General features: G+C 37.9%; 1 protein-coding gene and 1 long non-coding RNA gene across 51 annotated transcripts in view; one reads left to right on the top strand and one right to left on the bottom strand.

Moving 5' to 3' along the window:
* ANK2 (ankyrin 2) overlaps positions 1 to 21,645 on the bottom strand; it is a 355,697-nt gene that overhangs the window by 27,492 nt on the left and 306,560 nt on the right. For all 50 annotated transcript variants that reach the window (XM_040584986.1, XM_040584977.1, XM_040585216.1 and 47 more), the window contains 9 exons: positions 20,578 to 20,732; positions 19,500 to 19,711; positions 18,438 to 18,642; positions 16,510 to 16,606; positions 12,032 to 12,260; positions 9,430 to 9,555; positions 7,144 to 7,266; positions 5,602 to 5,634; positions 2,769 to 2,790 (listed from right to left, as the gene is read on the bottom strand). In XM_040584986.1, the coding sequence (XP_040440920.1) occupies positions 2,769 to 2,790; positions 5,602 to 5,634; positions 7,144 to 7,266; positions 9,430 to 9,555; positions 12,032 to 12,260; positions 16,510 to 16,606; positions 18,438 to 18,642; positions 19,500 to 19,711; positions 20,578 to 20,732 (1,202 nt within the window). The remainder of the gene's footprint in view (positions 1 to 2,768; positions 2,791 to 5,601; positions 5,635 to 7,143; positions 7,267 to 9,429; positions 9,556 to 12,031; positions 12,261 to 16,509; positions 16,607 to 18,437; positions 18,643 to 19,499; positions 19,712 to 20,577; positions 20,733 to 21,645) is intronic.
* LOC121084090 lies at positions 711 to 16,502 on the top strand. The gene is made up of 4 exons (XR_005826584.1): positions 711 to 768; positions 3,133 to 3,309; positions 4,593 to 4,686; positions 15,386 to 16,502. It is a non-coding gene; the product is annotated as an uncharacterized LOC121084090 (long non-coding RNA).

Genomic DNA, 21,645 nt, shown 5'->3' on the forward strand with positions numbered 1-21,645 from the left:
TTGGCGCTGCTGTTTTTACCGTGAATGGTCTAGTGCATACTGAAATGCCATCTAGTAATTTTGTGGATTTCTACCACATTTTCTTAAATATCAAATGGCTGACTATCACACTGGCCAAAGAGTCAAGTTAATTCACCTGAAGCAAAGAAGCTCTGGTGGGAAATAAAATGAAAGTACTACCCGAACGGCATGTGGCTGGTAGCAGGAATGCTTGCTGGGGTTCTCCATTGCCTAACTGGTTAGCAGAGTGAAGAAGCAGTGGTAGGATTACTATTAGAGAAAAAATAAGGTAACTCCTAAACTGTGAGGAATGTTCAACAGCTGTCAGTAAATCAGCTGGTGGAGTACAGGACAAGGACCTTTTAGGATAGGCAGTGTGTCGTTAACGTCCCGGAGTAGTCGCCCTCCCTGCCATGTTACAAGCTTTTGGACATGACATGGTTGGCCTCCCTCACACCTGCACTGGAATGTTCCTAGCTCATTTCACCAAGCTGTTTGTTCTGCCAGGGACAGTGAGTGTAACACAACTGTCTTGGTGGCTGCTCAGTCTCTCAAGGTAACCTTGAAAACTAAAGTGCAAATGTTTGTTTCTGAGAATAATTCTTTAGATCAAGTAGAACAGCTGAAACAGAAGATGCTGATAAAATCTCTCAGTTTATCATAGTGTTCTAGAGGTTCTGTTGTTTGATTTTATTGCTTGTTTCTTTCCTCAGTGGGAAATTGTTTTGGATTGAGCTGAATGGATTTGAAACCAAGTACCTCTAACTGGTAAGCTCTTGTGGGTCACGTTCTTGGCTTGCCCTCATTCTTTTGGAGAGAGCTGTTTACTTGTATTAACTCTTCAGCAGACCAGGAAGGAACTGACTCTACAGCCAAATGGTAAAGTCTCTAACACACTTTTCAGAAGCATCAGTTCTAATCCTAGCCGAGACCTTTTAAGGTCTGTTCATGAAGGTGAATTTGGCAGGATGTTGACAGGGGTCAGATTTTCTGCATTGTCTCATAGATCCCTTTCCCTTTAAGTAAATAATTATTCCCAAACCAAGGACACACACATGTGAGTCCTAGTTCTTACTGAACAGTACAACTGTTGGGCCAAAAAAGCAGCCAGTCACTTGTATATTACCTTACTGCAATTAGAAGTTACTTGATCTAAAGGCCACCATTAGCAGAAGTATAAGAGAACTGGGATAACTGCCTGAAACGAAGTTGCTTGGTTGTAAGTATATTTTCCAGCAATTTGGGTAGCATGATGTGAGCCATATCAGTGTTCTTTAAGCAAGCACTTGCTGGTCTCCTTTGTATTTGTTAATTATGCTTTTAATGACTCCTGGGAACAGGGTCTCTCTCACACTCCTGCTTGCAGCTGTTCTACCTAATTCTCCGTTAAGCCAAAGGAAGAAGCAGCAAAACTAAATTGCTCTCTGACTGGTACTTTCATTCATCCAGTGTAAGAGTCACCAAAGATTCTAGCTCTGTGCTATGTTGGATCTAGATGAGTCTGTGACAGCCACCACTGAACAACCTCACCAGCACCCCGCCACCTTGCTTAGAGGGGGGCATACTGCATTGAGTAAATAACTGTGCAGCCAGAGGAGCACTCAAGCCTTTCTTCACCTCTCTATTTTACTGTTCTGTTGAATTCACTTCCTGTTTCCTGTGGCCAAAGTGAGACATGGGGGGACTGAAATTCCACTCTGCTAGCTATACTATCGTGTGTCTTTTCCACCTTCATGAAATTGGTCCTCCTGGTATAAATAATAATGGATTAGAGCAAAAATCTGATCCTAATAACATTGTTAATCACGATGAATATTATTTCCCACCATGTTATTAGCTATTTTGTCACCCTGATGTCTTCCATTCTCTAAATGAAGCATTTCTGCTTTAGACAAAGGAGGTTATAGGGGAACGATCATTCATTTGATCTTCAGGATCATGGTGCTGTTGTCTTTCCAATTAAAACTTGTACATAGTATATCAAGAATAAAAACCTCAAAATGCAATGTGGGGGAAAAAAGGCAAGGCATTGCACTTTAAAACTGGAAAAAAGACAGAAGTAATTTCCTAAACAGATTTAACAAGTCACTGCATTTGAAAACAGTTCTTATTAGAGATACTCTATATGTGTGTTTGATTTGCGTCTTCATTGAAGATCTTTGGCATTGTGAAGCACTCTCCCTCTGTTTCTAATGAAAACAGCCTGGTTCTGTATAGACGAAAGGTCTATGTGCTGTGCTGAGCTTAACGGTTATATTTCACCACAGTAAAGGGCGGGGGGGGGGGGGGGGGGGGGGGGGGGGGGGGGGAAGGGTTAAACAGCCTGATTACTTTGGACAGTATCACTTTTTTTCCCCATGAGATTAATTAATTACATTGGAGTATTAATTATGCTTTCATTAAAAGTGATACTGTCATATATCTCAATATGAGGCAACAATGTGTGTCAACAAATGGACAAAACAACAAAATGGAGGGATGAGCATTCATACAAGCAAAATAGCAATAGCAGGATCACTAGGGATGTCAAAGGAAAGTAAATGCTTAGATGAACTGTTTTAAACTGTATTACTTGTTAATTTATACATTAAAATGTATTTAACTGGATAGCTGCTTTGGTATTAAATTGTTTTCTATTACATTTTTAAAGTATTGATGTTATTAGCAATAGCAGTTAAAGCTTAGCTCTCTTTCATGCTTGTCTTTATTCTTATTCATTTTTCATACAAATTGCACTATAACATTTTCAAAAAAAGAGAAAATCTTACTTTTTTCTGAAGTCATATCAACCTGGAAGAGAAAAAAAGAGTAAATTTTAAAAATTCAGATATAATCAATATGTATGAAGTCACTAGCGAAGATCGAGTCAAATCCACTAGATGTATGGAGACCTACAGATTCATTGATTTAAATGGAACCAAGAATGTATTTAAAATAATGGTAAAAGCATGGCTTTGTTTATTTAGTATTTCTAATAACAGAAAAATGGTTACTTTGCTATAGTCAACAGTAGATGCAAAATGTTGCAATGTATTTTCTTTAAATGCAACAAGCAGTATAGAGGATGCAGGCTTTTTTTATTACTGGGTATGTCATTGCATTGTTCTTCATTTACTTCTTCCCATCTAATAGAAGAACGTCCAATACAGTCATCTGAAGGCGTATGTCCCATCTGGATGGCAACTAGTACCCTTGCTACAACATAGTTTCATTGGCCATAGCCATTCTGAGATTGTGTACTTTTGCCTCTGTACTTTGTGGTGATGAAAAGCAAGTGCAGAAATGGATGCAGACTTGCTACTGCCTAAGGTAAGAACTAGGATTTGATGCTACTAATAGTTATTGATACCTCTAAGTGGGAGCAGTGATGGCCCTCAGAGGCCATCTTTTTGATTTTTTCAGAGTGTATTTAGGTATCAATTGAAAAAGCCATACAATTTTATTGTTACTCAAAAGAAAACAATAGTCCTTGCCCAAAAAACATTAAAAAAAAATATGCAGTGTCAAGACTGTGAAAATTCAAGGAGCACGTTTTTGAAGTTGCCTTCTGGTTTGATTTTTTTTTTTTTTTTCAGTTTTCAGTCATTTGACCACGTAAGCAAAAAAAAAAAAAAAAACCCACAAATTTGGTTGTGTAAATTTAGATATGCAAAAGTGTACAGACTTAGAAGTAGCACTAAACATTTAATTTTCTACACAAACTTGTGGTGCCAGGATGACTGTGAAGAATGAAAATCAGCTATGCGGTACTGCTGATACACAGTGTATTGTATGTTAAAGCCCTCACGATAGTTTCTTTAGTGAGTGTTGAAAAGGTTTTACTTGTTTAAAAGTAGTCTTTATAAAGATAAATGCAATATATTGTCTCAGTTAAGATGCTACTCATTCTTGCTTTTCCATAAATTGAACATGAATACAAGTAAATCACTGGCAGCATTTACATATTCCTGTATGCCTTGCAATCATTTAGGTGACATTATTAAATTTCACACTTAGCAGTGTGTATTAGGGATCCATAATAGTATGAATTTCTCTGATGCTGAGATTGCCCTACATGGTAACCTAGGATCCCTAGAATGCTTTAATTCCCCTTTTAATTTTAAGTTCCTCCAAATCAGTCTGGAACTATGTCAGCATACTAATTATTAACATAAAAATGAATAAAGTAAAAAAAAAAAAAAAAAAAAGAACTTCAAGTGGAAGGTGGTTTTGGCCACTAATGAGCTTGTCTTTTTGTGCTTCCATTTCTTAGATAAAAAATAATCAGTGTTCAGAAAAATAATTTTCCACTGATTTTACAGAGTGTAGATTTGTTAAAAACAACTTTTGGGAACTTCCCTGGGAAAGCATAAAGAGCATTATAGAGGCTAAAAGAATTAGTTTCATGCTTTTGGTACAAAATTGAATGATCACCTGGTAAGAAATGTTACTTTCTGAATGAATATAGTGGGAATTAGCTGAAAAACTTTGGCCATGTTTTCACTTGAACAGTGCCTGTATTTCAGCGCTGAAATAGGAGTGGTATATATTTCTGCAATGATAATAGGGAACTGCAATCCGTGCAATGAAAACTTCTGAACTCTGTTTTGCAGTTCATGGAAAAGATGTCCATCATCTTTGGGGAGCAGGCTGTTCTCACAGTGCTGGCACTCTTACTTGTTTCCAACAGCTGAACATCATCAAAATGTGAGGATGCTTTTCTAACGTTACTTATTCATGTAGGGGTCTGACCTTAAACATCTGTAAATGCCAGAACGGGGCTGGGAATGTAGTGGGGAGTTGGCCACATTTCTCCATGAAGATGCAATTCAGTTTATGTTAAACTCTACACCTTTTACTTGGAGCAAACTTACTTTTAACTTCTGGGTTAACACTGATTCTGTACTGGACTTAGGTAATACAACTCAAAAATCTCTACGATCCAGTCTAGTGGATGTTATAAATGGAAAATATTTGTGAATTGCAGCCCTTCCAGGTACGTACAGGTAGTGCCTTCAATTGAGACTGGTCACAGACTCCCCGCAACAGTGGGGAACTCGCTGATGGAAGTAATTGTTGTCTTTAGGTCTGTTCCTCTGCCTCTGTTCCCCCCTACCCACCACCACTAACTAGAAGAAGCATATTCAGACCATGCTTAGGGGTAGTAATAAAAGGTATACTATGTCAATGATCTGAATACTTCGGACAAGTCCAGTAGCAACACTGTGTTATTTTTAGGATGCAGGATGGTTCTCAGCATCAGAAAAACCAGTCCCATATCCCTTGGTTTGTGCTGCAGGGAATAAAGGTTAAAGAAGTACACTTGTATGGCTTATTCTGGAGCAAAGGAACTGTTTGGATAGTAAAATGAACTATTATAGATCTCCACAATCAGTGCATCTGAATCTGTAAAACCTTAATGTAGGGAAGGTTAAACTCAGTAAATTCCAAAAGTGAGCCTGGGCAAGATCCTTTTAAGTGCACTCCTCTTCATTGTTTTTGTAGCACTGACCTAATGATAGATATGCCTGTTTCAGTACAGATTTCATCTTCCAGGCTATATCTGTTAGTTGTATTTTAGTAGTACACATAAGCATTAACATGCTGTTAAAGCAACATTACCTCCTCTTCTTGTTCTTGATCTGATTCTGATTCCTTTCAGTTCCAAAATGCCATGCAAAAAGAGAAGGGGAAAACAGAGCAGGCAAAATGCAATTTTTTTAGAAGACTAGAGTAGGAAAAAATAACTTCTGACAACATTTAACAGAAAAGAAGAAAACACAGTACATTTCTTAGGTCAAAAAGCAGCACAACTAAACTGTCAGTTTAAAACACAAAAGGCTACAGAATCACGCAAATTACAAACAGTAAAATTGCTTCTGGGTGTTAAGACTTCCAGTGATCCTTATTTGTATCAAGACTTAAAATATATACATACATTTACACCCATAAATTAGTGCAAATAAATATTTTAAATAGTTAAGAACATTACCCATTTAAAGTTTAAATACATTGAGATGTATTGTTTCTAAATTATACAAAAATGCTGTAAATGCTGAGAAAAAATGAACACCAACAGGAAAGATTTTGGACAAACAGCCAGCTTAATACATTCCTAAAAGGCATGCAGCTCCTAATTTGACAAGGACAGTAAAAAATCTGAGTTACCACAGAAGAGCAATAAACTGACTCTTTCTAAGGAAACGAGTGCTGCTTAACATCTGATCTCACTTAAACAGAAATCAAGGGCACTCCCATGATTTACAAGCGTTCAACTGGTCTCAGTCTTTTATTTATAAACGCTAACTCATACTAGAGTTTACCTCTCCTTTTTCTGTCCTTGATATTGGGCTATTTTCTTCCCCAAGTACATTAATAACTATTGTAACAATATTCTGAAGAAAGACCATTTACACAATGTGACATACTCATAGATTCTTGAAAGATTTGATCAGATGATGGAAGAAAAGTCAGGGTCAAATGTCAACGTAATATTAAAATCTAATCTAAGAAAATACTTTTGGCACTGCTATAAACTTTTCAAATTCTAGAGCTACATGTTTATCACTATCACCACAGATAAACAAGGCAGTTGATAAACAAGGCAGTTAGCTAAAAATGCTATTGCAAAGCTCATGAACTTTCAAATTGGCCAATGAAAAAAATTACAAAAAAATTTCAGTTTTTCTATACTTCATACCTTAAGAACATCATAGGATCTACAGACATCCTTATACTTTGTGAAACAAAGCTTCATCTCCAGAGAGGTGTCACAAGGCATGGTTAGAAAGTGTGGGAAGCATTTGGTAAAACAAAAAATGAACCCAGAGGTTCTCATCAAGTCCCTGATCTGTCTCATCCATGAACAGAAACTGGGTAAAACTTCTGTATGAAAGAATTAGCATAGGTCTTGCACAACACCACATGAAACTACGGGACCTATTTAATACAAACTGGATTTTTGTCTCCCTTCTGTCATCTGAGGACTCATCTTTGAACACTGGCATTAAGAGTACCAAACCCAAGAAACTGAAAGCCCTTGGGTGGTATGTATTATTCTTTAAAATACCTGACTACAAAGCGCTAATGATATTTTGCCCTCCTACTCATTTCTTGTTGATATGATAATGCTCATGACTGCAGATAAGTATAATTTCACAGTACCTTTGTGTAAATGGGTAAAGTGATGTTTAAATTACATATGGCTTGATGAACGAGGCCTCTTGTAGATTTTGGCTCCTTCATGAATGACAATCGTCCACAGGGCTCCTGAGTGGTATCTCGCACCTGGTAGAGCAAACATACAGACATATAATCTGTTCTTTTGCTGTTTTGCTAAATGATCTACTTGTGCCACTCAAAACTATTTAGCAGAAAGAGGCTAGATGTGGGAGAAAAAGTCCATGTAGGCAAAAATGATGTGGGTTTTCCCCCCCCCCCCGCTTGTTTGTAAGTGTAGATAAGGATGCATTTGGGTATCAAAGCAAGAAAAGACACAAGCATGTATAGGCTTACACATTAGAAACTTATTTACAGCAGGCAGTCCTACCACTGTAATCACAGTCTTAAAAGAAAAGAGATATTCCATTAAGTTTGGGCTTCTAGGATAACTTACAATACCCATTTTTCACTGAAACTGTTCCCCAAGCTTTATGGTCATAACAGAGATGCACTTTGTGTTAGGTGACAAAAGGAACTAAGCCATTTTCCCCCATATGACAAGAATATGTATTTATGCTGGTGATTATGTTAGTGATTTTTTTTCTTTGCTCAAGATTTTAGTATTAAATATGATTTTAACTAGTCTTCTGGCTGAGTGGCTGAAAACAGTGGAAGATTACACTTAATTTCTTCTCTTGAAAAACATTTTCTCAAATGTATTATTAAACACTAGTCTTAGTATGACAGAGTTTGCTGGACTATATTTATAGGTGTGGCCATTATTATCTACAAAAAATACTACATCATGCCATACTTCAAGATTTTGCAGTGAATCTTAGAAATATATGTTCCACAGTTGTTAGCAGAAACAAGTGTAAGCACTTAGAACTTAAGATGCTGGTGATGTAGTTTTAGCTTTTGTACATTATGTCAGGAGGATTATGTATATCACAGATGAAAGCATGACCTCATTCTTAGCTTTCTGAACCGATAAAATGATACAGTTAGATACACGTGTACTAACTTTATCAGGTTGAAAACCGTAGATGCAAATACACACAAGTTTTTGAACATATTTTGGAAAAGCCATGGTGGAAGAAAAACCACAAAGCCAAAGGTAGGTGGTGGCATAGGTGAAGTTCTAAATTAAAACAAGCTTACAAAATATTGCTAAAAAGGAGGGAGAGTTTAAATATCACCAAGCAGCATACTGAAAACTTAACACAATGAAGGAGTGCTTTTGATTTTCTCCACTTTTTGGAGGCTTCCAGTCATAAGGCATTTCTCTAAAACTGTTTTGTAATGGCAATAATGTACTCCATTGCAGTTGGGATGTCCCACTGAAAAGTTTGTGGGAAGAGGTTTGCAGAGCCCTCTAAATATCCTTTCCAGAAGAGAAGGTGGTGGTGGCTTGGTGATCACAGTGAGGGCACTTTTTTAATGTGACTTCCTGCTCCCTGCAGATCTCATGAACAACGCAGATGAGCCCTGTGGACCATGGTGGTTTTGTCTTGGCTCTATAGCTAGGGCTACAGCATTAGTTAATTTTGGATTAATGGAGATTTTTTGTTTTGGCTTTTGTTTTACAAGATTTCCTACTCACACAAAAGTTTTAAAATTGGATAGTACAGTAATAGACATTACATGGAAAACATTAGGTTACAGTTGGGAATTTACCAAAATTAATTACTTCCTTTTTCCTTTTTTCTCAAAATTATGGTAAAACCAAAAGATCCAAAAAGGAGCCATGCTTTTCTTACTGTACCCCCAAGGAAGTTTTGCATTGCTACTGAAGAGAGGATGACTAGTTGAAGAATAGGTCTATCTCTATTTACAGCCATATACATATTTACAAGTGTAGGGTACAACATACCATTATTTGATAGATTTCTGCCAATTCTACAATGTTTTATGACACTTTTTTGCAGTTTCTGCACTTTTTTCCTGCACTGTATTGAACCATGATACAGAAGAACAAACAGGATCAAATGCGATCAGCTCTTTAGATTATTAGGTAGAGAACGGGATTCCTAGAAGTACCATTTTGGTGTCTGAAAGAATGCTGTGGACACAGTCATGGCTAGCAGAACATAGGCACAGATAATTATATTTACAGAAAAATCTTCCTAAATTTTAGGTAGCCACAACTGGTTGTTTTGACAACCGAGTCAACATGTAATCCATTACCATAAATTGATTTGGAACTGTTCTTCAGTCTACTAAGTCTACTGTAACTCAGAAGTAGACAAAAAACAAAAGTACAATCCATAGAACATATTATGACATTACCTTAACAAACAGAGGAAGTCTGTTTTCTTTGAAGGCAAAGAAACTGAATATATGATGTTGCCCACTCTTTGTTAGTGGCACCAAATTGCCAAAGCAGTCCACATAGATGGGTTTTCCTTCTAATACCTATTGGAAATGAAAAAGAAGCAAAGCAGCAATTAATGACAATGAGGTGGTTAGGATTTCTTCTTAAGCATAATTCTGCAGCAGTTTTGATCAATTCCTTGAATCGCTAGGACTTGTCAGCATTTACAAGATTTGTTATGTACAGTTATCTAAAATCTGTGGAAACATTTCAGGTTATTAAATTCCAAATGGAATCCATTGTTAACTCAATAACAATAGTGTGACACTATAAATGACCAAATGAGTATTCAGTGTCAGGAATCTGGGCAAATCTCAATCTATATTTTAATTTTATATTGGCTTATTTTATTTTAACAGAGTTTGCTAACCTGGCCTCATCATAACAGTCTAAGAAATATTTTTTTCAGCAACCAAATCAAAAGTCTTTGTTTTGACTGGTAGGATAATAAGCCATGGGAATAACATGAAGTTGCAGAGGACCTTTTTACCAATGCAAAAACTTTCTACATCAGATTACCTATGTGTTTAATCTACTTGCAACAGTCTGTTACAGCAGGCAAAGACAGTGTTTATCAGTAGATTCTATTTATTTCAGCTAGATTTGTAAAGACCTAGAGCTTTTGAAAGTCAGGCCTCAGGTAAATGGCTCTCCGAAGTCCCTATAGAATGATACCAGCTGCATCTTCAGATTGCTATTTTATGGCCAAATCTCAGCTGGCCAGTTTTGGAGATGTTCAAAATGCCAGTACATTAACATCTCATTCTTACTTTCCAGAAGTTCAGCCTTGTCATTCAGTTTTATAAGCTCATATTTTATTTAGCTGCTCTGCACAAGAAATGCCCGTCAGAGCTTCAGGAACAGTGAGCACAAATCTTTTAAAGATGGGATTCTCACAGAAAAGAGACCATCCTGAGCAGAAGAGTATACCATTGCATGCAGTTAAAGTTAAAGCACTTTCAATTTCCCATCCCTTCTGAGAACGCTAACAGAAAAGCCAGAAAAAACACATTTAGCAGGCAGCTTTCTGGATTCCCCATAGGAAAGCTTTTGCCCATTCAGCAATAGATGTATTTTTTTTTTTTTTTTGTAAAGCAGAATATTAATCAAACCTGCTGGTTTAACTTCTTGGTATGCAAAGATGCTGACAAAAAGTGATAATGTTTACTGCCTTTTTGGTGAATGATACTCATTTATGGAGTTACTGGAAGTTGAGATTTACCTGTCCTTTCGGCTTTGACAATCTCCCCTTTTCTTGCAACACCCACTTAGTATCAGGCTCAGGAACATAACAATTCAGCAAAGAACACCATCCTCAAAACTCATCTTTACTCAGGCATTCCTCTAAGAGGAAGTCAGTAAGTGAAAAATTCAAGATGCCTCTTGGCAGTTTGCTACAGAGCTAATTAAAACTATGTAATCACTGTAGACCACCACAGAATTGACTATGAGGTACCTGGATTGAATTTAGGGCTAGCCTGCATCCATAGAACTTAGTTGTAAGCTAACAGGAAGAAGTCCATTTACAACATCTATCTGCTGCCTCTCAGCTCACTGTTGAGTGGCTTTAATCTTGTTGTTCACCTGAAACCCCAGCCAAGCTACACACAATTCCTACAGCCTGTTGCATTTTGTTTAATAAAAGCCATGGGTGATGTCTCCTGTTTGCATAACTAGCCATCTCATAATACTTAGTTGGCAGTAGCTACTCTAGTTTTGAATCTGAATTAAAGAAATGCTGACCCTGACACCAGGGAAAAGGAGAACAAAGAACCTGAAACTGCTGGGCTAAATGGTAACCCCCAACTTTACTTTATTACCCTATTTCCCAGCATAAAATCAGTGCAGTTCCTAAGTATAACTGTTTAACAGACCCACCATAAAAAAAGCATATTGGGAAACCAAATTCTTCCCATTCTGTTTTGTCCTATGGATTTTCTAAGCCTTAGTCTCATAACAGAGAGCGCAGACTCCACTTCCGTATTTACTGTCTCCTTGAACCCACCTTAAGGTTCCTCCTACCTAATTTTTTTAATTGCTGAGGACTGCCCTGAGAACACACTGGGTGTCCCATCTGAATGCTGATAACGCCATGGAGAAAGCAAAACCACAGTATTACCACAGTCAGACAGGGCATTCCTTTCTAACTTCTGATAACCAGCTGATTGGATTTCCTTGTGGGTGAAGCCCACAGTTCCCTTCCACCTCGGCAGGCTGGCCCAGGAAGACCCAAGTGCAGTCAGCTGAGTGTGGGTAACCTTCCCACCAGCCCCCGTGGACTAAGGGATTGGCAACTGCCCCTTGGGAATAGGATTTCATCACTCGTGTCTGGCAGCTACCTTTCCTTTACATCTGACAAAAGCTGAAGTTTACATCTTATGATGCATTATAATGCATCATGACAGTATTTGTCGGCACTGTTATTTTTCAGTACTTGTGGCAGATAGAAGGCAGAAAATACTAGCTTAAAAACATACATTAGAAAATGGAGAAAACTTTAAGATTGTTGTATGGTACCTCTACATCCCTGCTTCTGGCAACTTCAGCAAAGTTTTCTTGTTGTTCTAGAGTTTTATCCACCTTGTCATCTGTCATGCAAAAACATCGTAACCGTGCTTCAATGGGATCATGTGATTTGGCAAATACCACAAATTTGGCCATGTAGGGGACGCAGATAATCTCTCTGTACACTTGGGAAGCAAAAGTAACAGATTCTTGTGTCTGTCGACAGTCTATCAACCAAAATCTGTAAAAGAGAATGAAGAGTTGTATAATCAGCACAGAAAGATTTAGGCAAGAAATGTTTTCTCATCTTGGCAGCGTTAGCTGGTAACCACACCAATTGTATATGACAAGTCAGAATAAAGTAAAATAAAATTAGTCACCATTTGGGAAGAATAGCCTAAGAATGGTCATGGTACCCCCTATGCATTTAGGAGCATGAAGCAAAATTAACAGGGAAAGCATCTGGACCAGGACATACTTTCCTAAATTCCAGATGCAAACCTTTCACAGAGTCTCCTGCTGCACAAATTCCAGGCCATTGTTTGCCTTTCTGGTAAGATCTCACTCAGCTGGAAGCATATTTGCTTCCAGGTATGATGTGACTGACTTTTAAAGGCTTTAAGAAGTTCACTTGTCCTGTGGCAGACAGTCTTTCTTATCTTCTCTGAATATAATATTAAAACAATTACTTGTGGCTTACCAAAATCAAGAGATTCTGGAAATTCATCACAGTATCCAATAAATTATTTTTCTTCTATCGAAAATCTGGCTAACGCCTAAACTTTGTTTTCATCTGAATTTAATCCTTTCAGGGAGAATATGTGATCAAGTGTTTCATGCCCTTTACCAAGAAATAAGTCTCTTCTAGAATAAGCTCAGTGGTCTCTGTTTTCCATCACTTTCAGCAGCTTCTGATGACGTTTGAAATGGTGATTGATCTTATCACCATTCTTCTAGAGCTGCCCAGAAGATCTCTGAATTTCTTCTTGTTTATCACATGTCATTATTTGATATCTACGCAGAATATAAGTAGAGAAGGGTGTACTGGAAGCATACAGTTCTGGTTTCCCACTAACCATAACTCTGCAATATGTGCCTTTCTTCTAGAGAGAGACAGGTTCTTTTTGACAGCTGACTTCCATCTCTGTTGTGGAAATATAAAGCTGCCTTGCCCAAAACTCTGTTTTTCTTCTACCACCTTGCTTAAAAGGTTAGCAGTACATTCCTTATATACAATATAAAAATCTGAGGGTCTTTAGGTCAGTGTAAATTATTTTGTCCACTGTGTAACTACCACTACATGCAAAATCAGAAATTATTCTGATGTGAATTTAGTCAGGGGCTTTTTAACTTTGATTTTGTGATAAGTTTTTGTAATGCATATTGAAGACCAGTGATACATATATATTTCTTCATCTGAGCCATATTCTAAGACTCTGAGAGAAGATGTGTCGACATCTGATTCCTACTACCCTTGCCTTCACAGAGGTTGTGATCACCACTGACTCCCTTTTCGTCATGGTTTCTAACAGGCTGTTTTACTGACAGCATCTTTCTAATGTATACACTGAATCCTCTACCCCAGTGGTTCCCGTGACACATGTGCCAGAAGTCAAACATAAACATGTTCAAAGCAACAGGCAAATACTGCTGGAATAAATTACTTCCTCTCATGATGTGAAGCCAGGAGCTGCCACTGCTATCCCATTCAAGTACCACCATGACAGAGAAAAATTTTTACAGGGTAATGTCGTAAGTTGTCTGATTTCACTAACACAATTATTACAAAGGAATGTTTGCCTCTTACTAAGAATTGCTAGTGTGTCTGCATCAGCAGAAACCACCTCAAAACCTACCAAACGTGCACCATTACTGAAGACATACCATGGATGTTGCAACTCAGGTCTAGAACTTCAGCTTCCAGCACAGGTCTTCTTGTGTCAAAACCGACCCTCCTCTTGCCTAAAACCCACAGGTTCACTACCTTTTCTTTGGGCCATTCGAGGCAGAACAGCATTGCCCGTTAATAAAAATTTACAGAATTTCCTTATACCTTTGTCAAGACAACTGAATTATTATTTTGCAAGGATACCAGCTTTCACTTAAAATAATTTTACTTCCACCCTCAAAATGTATCAGCAGAAACACACCAAGCATTTTACAAGGAGTAGCACGTATTGCCTTCTTTCTCAGATATCACTTAATTTAGTTTGTGGAGCTGATGACATTTCTTTTAAATAAAATTCACTGTGTGGGTGGAAAGCATGCTTGAGTTTGACACCCGTAGGATGGAGACAGAAGTCAGAAGAGGTCAAAGACACCTCAAAAGCTGGTACAATGTACAGGGGGGCTTACTATTTATTGTAGATTACATGGTATTATAACCTACAAAGCATACCTTTCAAGTGTGTTTTCTCTGGTCTTACTCATCCGCAGTTGAATAATAGCGAATTTCATGCTGTGCTTATCTTTAGAACATTTAACAAACACACTGGTTAAAAAACAGGCTGATGACATTTGAAAGAGAGAAAGCATGTTTGGTACATAAAGGCTTGGCATACTGACACTTTCCTTTTCATGTGTGGGAGAATTATGCTATGCTGGACTCAAACTGGAGAAGCTATATCCTCTGAGAAATCACCATATGCTCAAATGATTTGCTGTCGTACACCAGGGGCTAAAAAGCCCAAACAGATAATAATTTTTTTAAAAAGCTGCAGCTCAGTAAATGGAAAACAGCTATGCCTCAAAGTCTGCAGTTTAATTCACATGCATTTTAGACAAATATACCTCTTTCCCAAGCTCATTTTGGACAGAATTAGTCTTATGAATGGGAAAACAGTGCTCCATCATTAATGGTTTAACTAGACATAAACAAATTACTGTGAATAGCAGACAGGAATCAGCTGATTCTCAGCAGGGCACAAGGGCAGATGCACTTTTAGACGGGGGCAGAAGTGAAGAAATTTAAGTTAGCTTGTCCTTCAGCAAAGAAAGCAATTAAGTCCCTGACTAAATACATGAAAAATCCCATTTTCTAACTTTGACAGCATTTAAAAACATGCTTGAGTTAAAGTAGTCTGTTGAAAATCCATTTAGATTAAAAATAAAAGGTAGAACCTATTAAAATCTCTATATGGGACCCCGCCTATATCACAGAACATTAGCAATAGTAATCAGTTTTAATGTCATCATCGGGATTAGGAAACATCCACTACCAACATGGAATGCAGTTCTGCAAACTGTTTATTTCATGTGTAGCCCTGACGGGGACTTCACAGCTTTAGTGACTTTGACCTCTCAAACTTTGCATCTAGTCTCCACCTCTGGTTCTTAAATTAACCTCTAATTTATCCTTTTATACAGAACACCGGAGGTAGCAGATGAAAGCTAAACCACGCTTCAAGGTCTCCCTCTTGTGGTCACTGCTGTTAAAGAAACGTACATAAGCGCTGTTGCATCGGACTTCACAGGAAGAAAGCCATTTCTGAACTGATAAAGTATAGAGAAATAATATTTTGTTTTGCCTAATTTAAAAGTTATATTCTAGATTGGACTGAAAAACCTGAACTTATTTAACATTAAATAAATTATTTCATTAAATAGCAAACCTAATCTATAATAATCACTGCTCTGGACACTGAATGTTTGCACTGAGGGAAATTCATTGATTTTCATGGGCAAGCTATCCAAGGATTTTTGTAACTGTTTGCTAGACTACACATGCTGAAGTTAATACTTTCCAAGTCATAGACTGCATCTCCTATTACAGAGAAGGAGATTTTTGAGCATTCCTGTGATATAAATCATGCACAACATACAAACTAAAATGCATACTTTTTTTTTCTTTTTTTTTTTTTTAGGATTAAATTCTGTTTTCAGAAAGACAGCAGTTGAATCTCATCACAAGAACAGATGGTTGGAATAGATTCTTCTAGATCACAGTTTGGTACACCTACAGGCCTTTCTACTTGATTTTTTATTTGTTGGATATTCTGGAAGTAACAGCTTTTAGAAGATGTATAATGAGATACCCAAATAAGGGACTTTTGTGTCCATGGAAATTTGCATATTTCTGCATCTGGGAGAGAAGGGGTATTCAAAGCGAAACCAGGTTTTTTCTAACTACCTGAAAATTGAACTGTCCCTCAGATTACTATTTCAGAAAAGTATGTATGTCATTCATTCATTTCTGGTTTCACAGCAGGTGCTGACTGAAAAGGACTAATGGCCGAGATAAAAATGGCAAGAACATCAATTTCTCTCCGCCACTGGTCAGGGCTGTAGTGCTTACAGCTCTTGTACATCATCTGTCTGGGCTGGGAGGCTCAGAGCTTCCAAAAATACCTCACCGGTTGGTTCACAGCATAGACAAAATACCTATGTTCCTTCTACTAACTAAACTAAAACAGTTTAAGTAAATAATTTGTTGAAAAAAGACATGCACTTGAAGGTGACAGTGTAAAACTCGTGTTTTGTTGTGTAGGTACCTGGCAGACACGTTTGTTGTGAAGGAAACGCATTCATTAACAAATGTCAGTGGTGTTGTTCCAGTGATGTCTTCCCATTGGGCAGGGGTGGTTCCTCCTGAAATAAGAGATTTTTTTAAAAAAATTAAAACCAAGCACGCCTGTAACTTTCATGCTTCTATGGAATATTTTACATTCTTCTGAACCGGTAAAATCCCAGACATGGCTTCTCCTTAGGTCCATGTTTTTCCACTAATGCTAGTAGGATTGTATGGGTCTACCCTGAGAAAATAAAGTGCTGAAATGGTTTTCAAATTTTAAGTCCTGTAGCACAGTGCCAGCAATGTTAAAAGAAGCTAGAATTCTGGGGGGAGGGATGTAATTTATTAGAAATTACTTTTGTTCATTCTAGACTAAACACATATGCGGAACAAAACTGGCCCAGATAGAGCACAGTTAAACCTATATTGTTACACTTGGGAAACAATAATAATGTTACTAATAGTGACCACCACCACAATTTATGATTTCTATAATCTACTTCTTTTTCAAATAATTCAAAGATTTGGGTCCAGTATGTACATAGATAAGAAATTTCTTTTGCACACCGCAATGAAAACCTATGAATCAATGTCTCTCTGACACGGTCCCTGGAAGATCTTGCAGTTAAAACGTGCACCTCCATATCATGCCGTACAAGAGGCAGCCTTCTGGATTGCTGTCAGTCTGTCAAGTGTCCCACCCCTCTGTCACAGACATTGCCAGCTTCCTATCTGGCCCATGCAGCTGAAAATGGGGGCACAATCTGTCACCCTGCAGCTGTGCCTTTGAGTTCTTCAATACCTGTCCCTGCCTCACCTTCTGGTGAAGGATGTCCGGTTGGTTTCCAGTTACCTTAAAATCACACTGAGGTTACAGAAAACAGAAATAGAAGTGTTCATTTCTAACAGAAGTTACAAGTATTTATAAAACAGAGATGAAGAACTAAAGGAAAAACTATGCGTAACCAGGGCTAAGTCAGAATGTGTGTCTGTCCCTCCTGTCATATACAGCTGCCTTGTTAAGATGCCCATTTGACCATGCAGCACGGTCTTCATGCAAACCTTAACCCCAAGCTGTATCTGTAAAAGAATACTAGTTTTCAGGAAACGCCTCCTTTCTCCTTTTGGTGAAACATTCTTGGAACCATTTTCCCTTTTAAAGTTTTCTAGAGGATCCTCACAGATTTACTGTCCCTTCAAGAAGCTTACTCAAATTCCTTTTTATAGATGAGACCATTCTTCTCTATTTAAATAAATGTTTCACTCTCTTGGAAATGCAAACACTTCTTTGTTGATCAGATGTTTCTGGTATTTCAGCAGCTACCCAACACCTTTGTATCAAGAAATTGTAAAAGCACCTGCTTTTACAACAGGAACAACTCATCGACACATCACAGTGAGTAATGCATCTTACATTGGGTTGGTATCTGAAATCAGTTTGAAAATTAAGAAAGATGCTAAATTCTGAACAGAATAAATGCACGCAGCTCATTTCTGCCTCTTAGCTGAGACTGAATGAGATGCTAATCACATTGGAGTTATAACAAGTATAAAGTGTTTAACTCCAATGTTTTCCTCTAAAGCATACTGCAACATTATGTTTGTACTACACTTACTCTGCTAGGCAGAGGGTAAGTTGGTTCTTAAGAAACTAACTGTAAAGAAAATGCCAAAAAAAAACCCCAAACCCAAAGTCTATGATTATATTACACATCTCTTGTTAGTCCAAACAACAAATGTTATTTCTGCTAGAAAGTAATTGTTTGGAAAGTAGTTTATTTTCGCAGCATCTCATCCCAGTCAGGTTTTCACCAAGATTTTCATGTATATAATCAGTTTAATATATTCAGCCCACAATGACCGACAGTTTCAAGGTGCACATTAAAAGCTCTAGTATTTGCATCCTACCTGTTATGCTGCATAGTAACCTTAAAGTGGGTGTGTCACCTCCATAACCGTTCATGATCCCATCACTGGAGGCTTTGGGGACAGGAATTGTCATCGTGATGGGTTTATGGAACTTCCTTCTCCTGGGCTCCAGTGTGACTATAGGACTGAAGGTAGCCTTGTTGCCTAAAATCTTCTTTGTAAGTTCAGTATGCATAGGTTGAGCCTTTCCAAAGCAAAAGACAATAACTGAATAGTTACTTTAAAACAGTTTAACGAGTATGTAAAGAACTGGGTCTGTATATTGCCACGAAACCCTTAGGTTTGACACTAAATGGCACAATTTCCCATGAAATTCTGCAGACTAAAGAACTGACTAAAGAAGTAAGAAGGGGAGACCTCCCTTTTTCAACTTTCCCATGCCTTCCTCCTCTTCCTATCCCCTTTCTTGGTGCTTGTCAGACCCTCCATAGCATTAATTCACTTAACCAGTAGCAAATGATTCCCCTTGTCACCTTTTTTTTTTTTTTTTTTCCTTGAGAGCAAGCTCTGAACTATTTCAGTAAGCTGTTCAGCTATTCACAGGGGATTTCAACAAGCACAGCCTCCTGGCCAAGGTAAGCTGTGGATGCACGCAGCAGGAGGAGGGGATTGTGGTAGGGGAAAGACTCCCCCTCTTTCAGTAGTGAACTGTTCAGCTGGTTTACTTCATGCTGAGAATCTGTATATTTGACTTAGTTATTACAGCACTTTGTACTTCGCTGATGCCTTTTGTAACAAGTATTTAAGAAATTGTTCTATGACCTACACTAATACCATCAGCACCAAAATGAGGTGCTTTTCCCAAGATCATATAGACAGTTAACAGACAGAAATCTGAACTGGAATATCCAAAGCTTTACCACTTGCTTTGACTTTTGCATGGATTTTTTTGTTTCTTTTTTAATTATTTTTACTAGAAGCATTGTAGACAACAATATACAACATGATAAGTGGAATATGCTGGTTCTCCATTCAAAAAAGGTGATTTTACACTTTAAAAAAAAAAAAAAAAAAAAAGCCCTTGTAATTGTTTCACTGTACCTGGAGACCCACGCGAATTCGTTTGGTTAGAGCCCCTTCTGGGAAGACTGCCTGCACTTGCGGCACAACAGTGCTACTCAGCACACCTCCCTCAGGTCCGATAAGGTTGCTGTCCTGTTTGATCCGAGATACCACTGCAAAGTACTGAGGGAAATCTCGGGTGATGATGCGGCAGATACGTTTTTTCTCAAGCTCCTCTGGAGTGTCAAGTACTGAGGCCAAAAGAGAAGGTGGTCAGAGGACAAGAATTTCATAGAAAGAATACAGCAAACTTCAAAATGCATTGAACTTTTCATAGTTTAATTGCAACTTACAAAAAGCATTTTGTCTAGAAATCAAAGGGGAAAAGGAAACATACACCAGTATTTCAAGTTCAGTTAAACCAGAGAAAGCAAGAAAGGAACAGATGACAGACTGAAACAACTAACTGAAGGGAGCTTAACACAGCAAACTCAGAACATATTGATATCACCCCCAAAATCAGTAGGCAAACGAGCAAAGTGATCGGTTCAAGCCCCTTTCCATTCCACATGTTTACACTATGGCCTGGAGTAGCATCAAGGAAACTAAATTCCAAATCAAAAGTATCAAAGTACGAGTTCAGCTTTAAGTATGTGAGTTGGCTTGTTTACTTTTGGGGGGGCGGGGGGTTGTGAAGAAAGCCATCAAAATTAATAACAAATTCTGCAGATCCTAGACAAGCCCAAGGCCATTCTGTTCTCTCAGAAAGCAAGAGTACCCATGACTGACGTTTCCTCCCACACACGTAGCTGCTTGGAAAGGATTAGTGTGGTAATTGCCTTGTTTTGGAAAGATGTTTGCTATGGAAGCTTTTCGTTTCACACTATGAAAAGGAGCAGTAGAAAACACAAGTCTAGCATCTATTCTCAACTTGGTGATGGAAGATTTTGTTTTGTCTCACTACTTGGGCAGACCATGCAAGGAAAGTAAACACAAACGCGCTTACATGGACCAAACATGAGGTGCTAAATAAAATAAATGGTAAAAAGCCATTAACCCCAGCTACAGGAGTAATGCAGGAGAAGAATTTATTTTACAAAAAAGTCACACTGGATACCTTCATCCATCCCATTCAAGATTTCATTCAGTTCATCCTCAGTGTATTCACAGAAATGCTCCTTCCAGCTGTCCCCATTCTCACTGCGCAGGATCACCAGCTCTCTCTCTTTCCCACGCAGAGCAGCAAAATGGGGAATCTCGACAATCACAGGCCTGGCACAGCAACACAGCGCATTAAATGCACACGGGAGAGAGGAAGAAACAGGATTAACAGCAACTCTATTCAGTCTGCTACAAAGTGACCTGGAATTCTACCTAGTTCACTGGAATACTTTGGCATAATCCTAAACTAGTAGGTCGCTAACACATACAAGGTTTTTACAGGGACCCAGTAAATGCTGAAGGATAGATTAAAGAGTGCATTCACCTCTTTCCACAGTGTGACTGATATTTCATAAGGTAATAGTGCTTGGCTAGAAATTTGGTAACTGTTTTGCAAATTCATAAAAACCCTTATAGTCATTTTAGTTGTCACTACTGTCTGGGTTAACCTGTGCAACTTCATTTCAAAGAGAATCTACTGTAATGTATATGAATAGTAGGACAAATTCTGATCTCACTTATACTAGTGCAAACCAGAATAATTTCACTGCAATCAGTGAGCAGTTGTGTCCTGTACCAATTTTACTTCATTGTACTTTTATATATTCCAATGAATTTATTCCTGATTTACACTTTGGGAGAGATAAAGGTGGTGTGAGGAGGTCATCTGGGTTTCTGTTTCAGTATAGGAGATAAGAATTTGCCTTGTTGCCTTACAAACAGATGTCAATATACGTATCACTGTATGCATCCATATATTTATATACACACACATGTATGCAATACATATGTGTACATATAATATATCTATATTCATATATACATATACATACATATTCTTAGAAATAAGAGAGAAAATACAAATATATTTGTATATACACTTCTCTAATTAGAGGACTCACACAGGTTACCATGTACTTAGTAAATGCCACGTGTTCTATTACACTGGTGGTATCCAACATACAACTTATTGATTAATCAGTTCTTGATACAAAAAAAGTTTTAAATTTTACAGTAGATTCCT

This window comes from Falco naumanni, chromosome 1 (genome assembly GCF_017639655.2).
Source record: "Falco naumanni isolate bFalNau1 chromosome 1, bFalNau1.pat, whole genome shotgun sequence".
In the NCBI taxonomy this organism is placed as follows: Eukaryota; Metazoa; Chordata; class Aves; order Falconiformes; family Falconidae; genus Falco; species Falco naumanni.